We start from the raw sequence: 12,162 nt of genomic DNA on the forward strand, positions 1-12,162 counted from the left end.
TTATTGACTTAGTATTTTTGGGCTTACTCTATTTATCATCAGTCTATGTCAGTAGAAGACATGCAACACTTGTAAATCTTGTTTTGTATCTTTTCTAATTATAATATGTATTGGAATTACCCAAATAATACCACAAAAGTCAGTAGACATATGTTGTAAATAATACACTTTGGAAAAAAATATAACTATCTTTACTATCTTTGTATCCTGTAAGTGGCCCAAATAGTGAACATGCTTTAACTAAGAAAGTGGAGGTTCAGTTATACTCAGAGGGGAGTTAGAGGAAAGATCTGACATTCATTAGTTCTGAAAAAATAATAAAAAAAATTCAATGGAACACTATTTTGCTGACAAATATGAAGCCTCTATGCGTCAAAATTCAGTAGCAACTGATTTTGTTTTATTGCTGTCTCTGCTTCCCCCCCCATTACTGCTTTTTATTCACTCTTGGAAACTTAACATTTAAAAATGCAAAGACCCCTGGAGTAAACAATTTTTTTGATCAGTTTTAGGTTCATTGAATAATTTTTAATTATTCTTAAACAATGGGAATTCAGATACTGAAGTTTTTCCAAGTAGAAAAAAATACTTTCTGGGATTTTAGAATCCACACATGAGCAAGACACATAGCCAAGAAGAAATCTTTTTATTATTTACATTTCTTTGTTTTTATGACATTGGACATTTTCATTATCTAGTCTCTGATATGCACATTAATTAAAGAAACCTTTCTAAATTTTTAAAAAAGGACTAACCAGCTTGATTTTGGTTTTCTGATTATAAGAGAAAAATGTTCACTAGAAAAGTTAGCTTGACATGTCTACAGAATAGAAAGGTCATGATTGGAAAATTTGTGAGAAATGTTCATAATTTATTCAATTTAGACTCACAATACCAGCAATTTTACTTCTTTGTAAGAAAAGCGATCTTTTTTAAGGTGTCCTTGAAAGCTTGTTTCACTTGCTTGTTTCGAAGTGTATAAATGAAAGGATTAAGCAGAGGGGCAACTGAAGTAGTGAGCACTGACACTACCTTATTAATGGCCACTCCTTCCTTTGCTGATGGTTTGATATAGATGAAGATGCAGCTGCCATAGGTGATGGAAACAACAATCATATGGGAAGAGCAGGTAGAAAAGGCCTTTTTTCTCTGTTGTGCAGAAGGGAATTTTAGAATAGTCTTAATGATGTACGTGTAGGAGAGGACTACACACACGAGGGTGATAATGAGAGTCAGGATGGCAAAACACAAAATAATTTTCTCTATAAATACTGTATCTGAGCATGTTATCTGCAGGATAGGCGATGCATCACAGCCAAAATGATCAATCACATTTGAGTCACAGAATTCCAGTTGAAGACCCATGCCAAGTGGTGGGATGATGATCAACAGGCCAGCAGCCCAACAGAAGAGAACCAGCGTAGTGCAGACCCTATTGTTCATGATGGTTGTGTAATGCAGGGGCTTGCAGATGGCTACGTAACGGTCATAGGACATGGCTGCTAGAAGAAAAAATTCTGTTGCTCCAAAAAGGACAACAAAAAACAATTGGGTAGCACAAGCATTATAGGTAACAGTATTATCTCCAGTTGTCATAGTGTACAGGAATCTGGGGATACAAACAGTGGTGAATGAGACTTCTAAGAAAGAGAAATTTCGAAGGAAGAAATACATGGGCGTTTTAAGATGGGAATCTAAAAATGTGAGGCTGATAATTGTTAGATTACCAGTAACACTCATTATATAAGTGAAAAACAAAAAAATAAAAATTAGAACTTGTAGTTTTGGGTCATCTGTTAATCCCAGAAGTATGAATGTTGTTATTGCTGTATGATTTCTCATCACTGACTTTTGCCAAGTCAAGAGCAAATAGACCTGAAGAGAGAAGCACTTTAGAAGCTAGCATGAAACTTGAATGAAAGCTATAAATAAGCTAGTTCACATTAATGTTCTTACTTTACTAGATAAAGATTTTGAAGCTCCATCTCATATATTTTGGGCATTTTGTCAGGGAAGACCAGTGCTTAGAGGAGGATATTGTGCTTGGAAGGACAGAAGGACAGTGCAAGAGAGGAAGACCCTTGAGCAGATGAATTAACATAGTAATGGGAGTAATTTTGTTGGAGATAGTGAGGTTATCTCAGGATAGGACATAGTTAAGAACAGCCATGCATGATGTTGCTATAAGTCTCAAGTGACTCAATGGCACATAATAACAACAATGTAGAAGTTCCTTTGGCTTCTTAGTAGGAGTTTTCTGTTGGGAACATTTAAATATGGATCATATACCTTTCTGATTAGAAACTATCATATGTATATCTATCTATATTTCCCCCTCCCATTCTCCTTGCTCCTTTGTTTTTTTTTTTTTTTACAATATGGATACACTTTTATAAATAAGTAGATTTTGTTAAATAATATCTTTAGTGTTCGTTTATGCTATTATGCTTAATTTCAGCTCTTTACACCTACAATTATCTCCAAGTAAGCAGAGAAAACATTTAAAACACAAAGCTGTATCTTTGTTTTGTTTTTCTTGTATTTAAGAAAAAAAAACATTTCTAAGCCAGAAGATATCTGCTTAGACAAGAGGTTTCTTGAAATAATAATACCTGGAAAATGTTAGCAGGACTTAAGAACAAACTCAGTTAGTGCTGTTATGGTATTTGGACCATGGCCAGAATTTAGAAAGCATGATCTGTGGTAGTCAGGCTTTCTATTAGCCTAACTGACCTGGATGTTCTTCTCAGCAGCATTCAGTCTTCAGTCTGTCTGGGACACATCTTAATGATTTCCTTTTTCAGCAATTGCTGCTGCTTCTTTCCTCAAGTCCTCTATCCTCATTAATTTACCTGTCAACCTTCTAAACCTGCTCCTTATTCTTAGTTTCTCATAATAAGTAATTTGCTCAAGTATCATGTGGAAACATACTGTATTTTATGAACTGAGATTTGTAAACATGTTTTGAAAAATCCCCTTTTATCCCTTGGTATTTACTATTGTCAGTTCCTCCTACTAATTTAATACTTCCCTGATATCTACTATTTCACATTTCTTAGGAATTTTATTACATGGAGAGAGAAACGAGTTCAGGAAGATTCCCTCTACTTGATGTCAAAACTTGCCTTCTGTGAGATTCACATTTTGAACAGCTGCTCCCAAACAACCATCCTGTAAAAGAAGATCTGGTAAATGCATTCTCTCTGGAGTTGCTTTTATTAAAAAATAACAACGTATTGACTCATAATATATCTTTGTGGTTGGTTAGTTAGTGGGAACTTGTTATCATCTGAGAAATTTTAGACATATTCGGTAAGCCCTACCTACCCAATTTCTACTCAGTGCATGGGTTCCCAATGAAGAATGAAGAAAAAGAAATTAGGTTACCTTACTTTTCTATTGCCTAACTAAATAATCACAATTTATTCACTCAGACAAGAATGAAATGAGCAGTTATTACTCATAGAGCTTAATATTTGAAATTTCAGCGTTATGTATGAATAGATTGCTTTCTCAAGGACTTTCTATGTCGTAAATCCTTAGTGTATTTCAGACATATACTTGGATTAAGCCTCATTCAGTGTTTACTTGGAAAAGAGGCTTCTGATGGGAGGTAATATTTCATTTTAGTACATGTTCATTGACTTAGAAAGATAACTGTGAAAATGCAACTTTGGATTTGGACAATAAGTACTCATTTTTAAAAATTGACAGTAATTCTTATTCATGTTTTATTATCTTCATGCAGTTAGTTTCTTCAGGATCTTTTTTGACTACTAGAGACAGCAGTATCAGCTATTAGCATAAATTGAGTTAGCAAAGGGCAGAGCATGGAAAGCATAGAAATATTTATAGACCAGGAAACCCCTCTCAGCTTATGGGAGAACTGATTTACTAGAGAGGTGGTACCTTGCCTAGTCTAAGTATTCATTGCCAAAAAATCCTGATAGACCATGCTCATTTCTCGGAGATAACTTATCTTTCTAACTTTCTTTCCTTCCTGGCTGCCTTCTTTCAATTCTAGAGCTCCCATCTATCCTCCCACTGGGTGTTGGCATTCCTCCTCCAGCCTTTCCTGTCTTAGGACTTCTGGTCTCAACAGTGATCTGTTTCTCTTTACTAAATCTCTTGTTCTTTTATCAAGCTAGGAAACACGATTTTTTTTTTAAATATAAGTATTTGAACCCCAATTAATTTAACATTAAATGTCTAACATATTTTATATAATGTGTTATATTTTATATAATGAATTATATTTTAGTTCCTGGAGTTTATTAAGTCAATATTCCTAATATTGAGACTAAACTTACCAGGTTAGATCAGATCTCAGATATTTTGGATATATCACTGCTTTCTTTGAATATTTTTTTTTAAACCCACAGGCCTATGTTTTCTAATGTTGGGAAGGTGTCTCTGGGAACATAAGAATTATTTATATAGTTATTTTTTAGTTGGCTTATATTTTAACAATTCTGTGAAGGAACTGTTCTCATTTTTCTCATCTAAGAGCTCTGGAGTTCTCTTTAGAGAGTTGCGCTGCTAACTCAAAGACAGTGCCTCTCAGACAGTTCACATCCACCAGCAGCTCCATGGGAGACAGATGGACAATCTCCTCCTGTGTGATTTGCAGTCACCCCAAAACTCATGGGAGGGTCAGCTTAGAGTTGTTCCTCAGTCACAGGCGATGAGTTTTGAGTTTCTTCTATAAGTAGTGTTTTCAATTAATATAAACAGATGGTCCTTTACAATTAAACCTTTGTAAACGACCAGCTTTCACTTAGAGAACTACCAGAGTGAAGGAGGTTCAGCTCTTCACAGACTTTCTATGTCGTAAATCCTTAGTGTATTTCAGACATATACTTGGATTAAGCCTCATTCAGTGTTTACTTGGAAAAGAGGCTTCTCATGGACTGAGATAGTTCACATTACCTTCTAAAGAGAGGCAAAATTATTTTTAAAAGATCATGAGTCTAGGTGACCTGTAAGGTAACTTTTAATGTTTGTGTTATTTGATTTCTTGAAGATATTATTGGGATGAGTTGTGTTTTCTGTCATCTTTCCTATTTTTCGTCTTTTCCGTAGTATCTATCGGTCTTCAGCATGTTAGAGCAGTGAGGAATGATGTTAGTCTCATAACCAAGTTAGAGTGAAGACATTGGCCACATAATACACATGCTCCTTTTTTAAAAAAAAACAAAAACAAAAAACACCACAAAACCAAAACACCTCTGAATCTTGGGCAACTGTTCTCTTATAACTACTTTACAGTTTCTAAAAGCTGTTATTGTCCAAAGCTGGAAGAACTTAAGTCTTCTCAGATGAGCATGTGAATGAATGGAGGGAGGTAAACAAAAAATAAAATTAAAAAAGATGAGGTGTGATAGGGGAGCAGCCAGATAAGAAATCAAAGAAGGAACAGTAATTTAAAGTTTATTCCAGCTATAATGAACGTTATTCTGACTTTAAGGTAGCATCACATGGCATACTTCTGAGTCCATTCCCGAGATATTCTGTTGTATTTATCTCTCTCTGTTTTAGAGATCCGTGCAATCTCTGGCACTAGGGGGTCATCTGGGTTCGGATCACACAGCAGTGAACAAATGCATAAAAGAACTTTAGAAATAGTTAAAGCAGGAGACCACTGTGATCTTAGTATATCGAGACAAATGCTGCCATTACTATTAATATTTGGATGATAAATTCTTGTTGTAAATGCAACCTTAGGTGGTTTGAAGGGGTAGTCTGTAGGAAAATGAACTGTAAAAAAAAAATACACCTCCCTGATATGGGCTGTCATTAGGTCCCATAATTGTGGCTTGCCAATGAAACATATCATCTCCAACTGGACCTGCAGAACACTGTGCTGGAGGATCGCGAGCCAAATCACTAAGTTCCTTATTAATCTGTTTCAGCGCCACAGTCTGTGCTTTCGTCGGGCTCTGCACTATCTCAGCGTGCGCTCAAAGGTCTGGCCAAAACTCTCGATTATCCGGGCAGTAGTGAAGGACTGTCTCTTCTTCTCACACAGGCTCTGCCAGACACTGGCGCAGAGGGGCCGGGGCCTCCCTCAAGCTGCGGCCTCGGCCTCCTCCCACGCGGCAGCTGGTGCCTCCCCGGCCCTCCGGGGCTCATGCGCACGACCCAGTCTTATCTACTCATATTTTATGTTTGATCTCCTCAAAGTTGAGATAACATGATAATGGCAGACAAATTTTAATTTCATGTACATCCAGAATAACAGTGTACAAAAATAAGTTCTATATTTCTGAAATATCAATTCTTATTAACTGAATTCCAAACTTGAAAACAAACTCAGCCTCTCTCTACATTTGTTGCTATTGTTGTTAGGTACAGTCAAGTTGGAGCCAACTCATAGCTGACCCTCCAATGAGTTTTTGAAGGCTGTAAATGGCCCAGTAAGACTGCGAAGCTTTCTCCCATGGAGCAATTGGTATATTTAAATCATGTGCCTTTGAGTTGACAGTGCAACTCCTTACCGCTAAGCAACCGGAGCTCCATGTCTAGATATAGAGAAAATAAAAAGAAATGTGACAATGAAATACTTACTTTTCTGACCGTGCTTCATTAAATGTCCTTGTTGGAACCGTAATTTTGAAGAACATAATGATGGAAGGAGGTTTGCATGTGCTTCAGTGGCCTTCTCTCTCTTTTACACACACACACACACACACACACACACACACACACACACACACAGAGTGAGCGAGCGCAAGCACGCTAAGTCTTTAAACAGAAAATGTTCACCTATATTTTCATTATTTCAAATATATTGAGGCCAATATCCCCTTCTGTTTACTCATCACGTTTGTAATGGCACCTGATCCTCTATTTTCTGAAGCTTTCTAGTTTCAAAAGGAAGAAAAGAACTGGAGGGGGGAAAAACTCTCCCTGGTTTTAGAAGAGAGTCACATCTGACTTTCCCGGGCAGGGAGGCAGGTTAACCTGCAAATTCTATAATAGCAGCTTTTAAAAATATATACCTGTCTAGTTTGCTGCTAGTGCATGATGAACATCTGGATGAACAACAAAATAGTCCTTAGTGACTCAGTTTCAAAAGTTACTAATGAGTCAACAGTGGAATCAACAATGTGAAAACACATGGAGCAGTGGGAACAGGGTCCTCAGAGACATTGAAATATTTTTATACTTCTAAGATTAGATACTGTGCTTGGCACTTAATATCTATTATCTATGCTTGTCATAAAAGGAAAAAAGTAATTATAATTTAATAGAAGATGAGCAACAACCACCTTTGATATGAGTCTCATGAAAATAAAAAATAAAGACCTTAATTTTATATATGACAAATCTAAGGAATAGAGTCAACATCCAAACTTCTACATGAGAGTAAAAACTTGAATTCTTTTGTGTTGTAGTTTTGAACAAAAGTTTATCTGAATATAAAGATTCTATCTCTTCTTCCGTAAGACACTAACTTCATTTACTTTTAAGAAAATTACCAGCATTTAAATTCAAGACTTGACAAAGAGGAGAAAAAAAGATGATTTCTTAAAAAAAAAACAAACCAAGACTTGATGTTCTAGTGCAACCTGGGCCATATTTTCATCTTTTCCCATTCTACTTATCCCTTTTCAAGTAGTTGGTGAAACTGTTTTCTGCCTTTGAAATAGAGAGGTTTGCATTCCAAGTACTGGGGGGGGGGGAACTCATTTGATTCTAGGACATGTGCCCTTTTTTTTTTTTTTGCCAAGGTGTATTTTTTTTCTTTACTATCTCTGCTCCCTTTTTTATGGATACTCTTCTTTCTGCTACTTAAGTTAATCCTAGTACTAATTGGTTTGGGGTTTTTTTTGTTTGTTTGTTTGTTTCCCATCCCACCTTTTCCTTGTTGTGTACTGTCACAGATCCGACTGGCACAGGAGGAGACTGCCCTTGCTTCTTCAGAGGAGCATCTGGTGGATTCAAACCACTGCCTTTGGGATTGCAGCACAGCTTCTTGCCTCTAGGCCACCAGAGCTCCTCAATCCTAGTACTAATTGTTGAAGCTGAATTTCATAGAGTTTGACACCACCATTTGCTCTGTGGAAGAAAGATGTGGCAATCTATTTCTATAAAGATTTGGGCAGGGGATAGGGTCTTAATCATAGGGTCACACAATATAATGGGTGGAGGACGGGATAGGTAAAGGAAAGGTGTGAAAACAATGTACACGAACTTTGTAAGTAAACCAGTATAAAATAATAATTTATATATATAAAGATTTAATGTCTTGGATATTCTGACAAAGTTCTCTTTCCCCCCTTCATTAATATTTTTTATTATACTAGTTTATTTACAAAATTTGAATACATTGCTTTCCAGAACAGATTCTTTCAATTTCTCTCATTCGCTAACAAGTTTTCTTTTGCCCTGTGGGTTGCTGTGTGTTTGAATCCACTTGATTTTTTTTTTTTAAACATTTGATGGGTTTTTGTTTTGTGGGTTCAATCAAAAGAAAGTCCTTGATAGTATAGTAGTTAAGCCTCACTTCTAACCAAAAAATAGGTAGGAGAAATGTATGGTAACCTACTCTCATAAAAATTATAGCCTTGGAAACGGAATAGGATAGTTCTGCTCTGTTATATATGATTGCTATGAGATGGAATTGATTCACAGTCATGTTTTATTTTGTTTCTTCTTCAATCAATGATTGGGTAGGTGCGCAAATATGTTGAAATTTTTTAGTTTTACATTTTTCACTTTTTGAAGCTTTGTTTTGCTTCATATATTTTAAAGCTCTATTTTTATATTCATAAGCATTTATGTTATTTGTATGTTCTTGAAGAATTATCTTCAAGTATTGTAGGAACTGACACTTTAAATATATTTATTTTGATTTTGTTGGTTTTGGAAATATACACATCAAAACACACAGCAATTCAACAATATTTACTTGTACAGTTTAGTGTCCAATTACATTCTGTGGGTTTTTCAAGTTTACTTACTTTCCTTTTCTGAGTAATCTCACCTACTCTCTAAGGTGTTCATCTGATATTTCAAGTTGGCAATTGTTAGTCTTTATCATGCTGTTATTCATTGCTCTGTGGAACCTTACTGGCTTCTTAGTTCATAAGAAATTCTAATCAAGAGGACAAGCCCTCTGAATCTTCAAATCCACCAGTTGGTCCATGGGAGAAAGAAGGGTAGTTTCCTTCAATGGAACTTTACAGAAACCCAATGGGGGAGTAAACTAGGCCTAGAAACCAACTCAAAGGCGGTGAGTTTTCAAGGAGTTTTTTGATTCATGCTCTAAATATATTTTGTCTGATGATAAAGTCACTCAAAATTTAAAAATGTATCATAATTATATATAACAATTCTTTACTTTTCATTTATCTCTGTGCTTATAGTTAAAGTCACTTCAACCAGACTGAAAAGAATTGCCTCTTTTTATTTTTTCACCTCAATCTAATACTCTTTTATATATATGAAGATAGTATCACTTTAGTAATTTTATTGATATGATTGAGTCTGGCATTTTATAAAAATGTTGTAAATAGAAATATCATTTGATCTAGCTATCCCATGGGAATGTATCCTAAAGAAACTAGAGCTTTGATGAAGACTCATGTTTATCCCCATATTTTAAAGATGTTGCTCTAAAGTTTTTCATTTGTGTTGTTTCTGCCACAAAGTATGCCATCATTCTTTTTATGTGAAATAATTTATTCTTCGGTAATTTTCAATATTTTATCTTTATAACTACTTTTAAGTTATTTTGTGTTGTGCTGCACCTGCATGATTTTTCGTACTTGAAATTTGTTGAGCCCCTCTTATTAGTGAATTAGTATTTTCCACTGACTTTAAAAGACTAACTCATTTCCTCAATTGTTTTTCTGCTAGTTGTCTTTCTTTTTCTTAGGAACTTAATTGCAAAGTCTATTAGGCCACTTGAATTTACTTTTCAGTTTGTGATATTCTATTTATTATTTTATTCCTGTGTGATTTATTTGGAGGCTTTCCTATTGTTATTTCTTCTTTTCTATTAATTGTTCTATCTTCATTATGTTAATGATGTTATATTAATTCTTGTTATTCCCCTCCCCAATTGTATAATTTTCTTTCTAGAAGATATATTCAATTTTTTTTGTGTATTTTCTTGTTGTTATTATATGCCATCGAATCACTTGTTACTCATAGTGACACTATGTACAAGGCCCCTAAACACTGCTCTATCTTGTGCCAACCTCATTGTCTCTGACACACTCAGCCCCATTGCCCCAGTGACTGAATCAATCCATCTCATCAAGGGTCCTCCTCTCCTGTGCTGTCCCTCCACCCTCCCAATCATGATGTCTCTCTGCAAGGACTGAACCCTTCTTGTAATATGTCCAGAGTATGTCAGAAAAGGCTTCAGAATCCTTGCCTTACAAGGAGCAGCCCAGTTTCACCCTCTCCAGAATGAACCTATTTGTTCTTCTAGCAGTCCATGGTATATTCAACTCTTCTCCAGCACCACAGCTCAAAGACATCAATTCTCTTTCTATCATCCCTAGTCATTGTCTAGTTCTCTGAGACATAGCAAGCAATTACGAAGACTATGGCCTGGATCAGGCATATTTTAGTCTCCAGACTGACTTTGTTGCTCTTCTGTACTCTGGAGAGGTGCGATGCCTGATAGCAGACTTTCCGCAATGCAATTAATCTCTTGATTTCCTGTCTGCTGGTACCAAGAGTGTTGATTGTGGAGCCAAGCAGAATAAAGCTGTTAACTATCTCAGTCTCTTCACCATCTATCACGATGCTGCCAGTTGGCCCAGTGGTGAGAATCTTTGTTTTCTTGACATTGAGCTTCAATCTATCTTGACCTTCGACAGCAAGCGTTTCAGGTCCTCCTCAGTTTCATCAAGCAGGGTTGTGACAACTGCATAACGCAGGTTGTTGAGGAATCTTCCTCCCACATGTATTACCTTAGCATGCTCAAATCTTCTTTAGCTCCTTTATCATAGGCAGTTCAATTAAAATTACTGTTATAATGTCCCTTTTTAAAAATTACAGTATCTGTGTCATTTTGGGGTTTGTACTGATTTATGTCTTCATTATAGGCTGTATTTTTATATTTTGTTATATTTATTAATTTTAGATTTTGCCTTTAAAAATTATGAATATATTTGCATTCTTGCAATATTTCTTTAGCTTTGTTATTTAAGTCACTTGATAACAGTTTGAACCTTTCAGGATTGTGTTAGCATATTAGTTTGGACAGGAGTAGTGTGATTTCACTTCCCCCCTAAACCAAAGTAAAATGCTGAATAGTCGTATCTAGTATCACATAAATTAGGATGTTGTTCTATTATATTTGCTGTGAATAAGAACTATTTATATTCTAGTGGGAGCTCAGAATATTGGGCTTTACAGTGCTTTTGAGTGGTTTTCTCTTTAATCTCAAATGCATTTCTTTCATTTTCATACAATAACTAATTATTACTTATGAAGGATGTTCCATAGATTACAACAATTATGCTTCTCTAGCCTCTAGATAGTCTTTCTTGTCATCTCTAGTCTCTTTTGCCTTCCCTAGACTCCCACTCCCTTCTCAAGTCCAGGTAATCTTTCTCTGAGTTTGTGGAATTATATTGCCAACCTTTCAGTTAACATCCATAAACTTTAATCACTATACTACCAGAGTTCTTCATACTAGTTAGTAACTGTACATTAATAAACAAGTACCAGAAGTTCAAGCTGAGTTTGGAAGAGAGTATGGGACCAGGGATATCACTGATGACGTCAAATGGATCCTGTTTGAAAGCAAAGAATACCAGCAAAATGTCAGTTGTGAATACCACTATTATTCAAATATATGCACCAACAACCAGAGCCAAAGAGGAGGAAATAGAAGATTTCTACCAACTTTTGCAGTCAGAGATTGATCAAACATGCAATCAAGGTGCATTAATAATAATGGGTGACTGGAATGCAAAAGTTGGGAACAGAGAAGATTCAGCAGTTGGAAAAGATGGACTTGGTGACAGAAATGAAGCTGGTGATAGAATGATAGAATTTAGCACAACCCACAACTTATTCATTGCAAATACATTTTATAAGAAACACAAACACAGGCTATACACATGGATTTCGCCTGATGGTATGAATAGGAATCAGATAGATTACATTTGTGGAAAGGATCGCTGGAGAAGCTCA

The 12,162-nt window shown here is 35.7% G+C and overlaps 1 protein-coding gene and 1 pseudogene across 1 annotated transcript; both read right to left on the minus strand.

Moving 5' to 3' along the window:
* Positions 1-903: 903 nt before the first annotated feature.
* LOC102866011 (olfactory receptor 6C2-like) lies at positions 904-1,842 on the minus strand. Its single transcript, XM_006897666.1, has one exon. The coding sequence runs from the start codon at positions 1,840-1,842 to the stop codon at positions 904-906; it is 939 nt and encodes a 312-aa protein (XP_006897728.1).
* A 3,631-nt stretch (positions 1,843-5,473) lies between these two features.
* On the minus strand, positions 5,474-5,912 carry LOC102866413 (annotated as a pseudogene).
* Between the last annotated feature and the right edge of the window lie 6,250 nt (positions 5,913-12,162).

This window comes from Elephantulus edwardii, unplaced genomic scaffold (genome assembly GCF_000299155.1).
Source record: "Elephantulus edwardii isolate Elephantulus edwardi_28Jun2011 unplaced genomic scaffold, EleEdw1.0 scaffold00212, whole genome shotgun sequence".
NCBI classification, from domain to species: domain Eukaryota; kingdom Metazoa; phylum Chordata; class Mammalia; order Macroscelidea; family Macroscelididae; genus Elephantulus; species Elephantulus edwardii.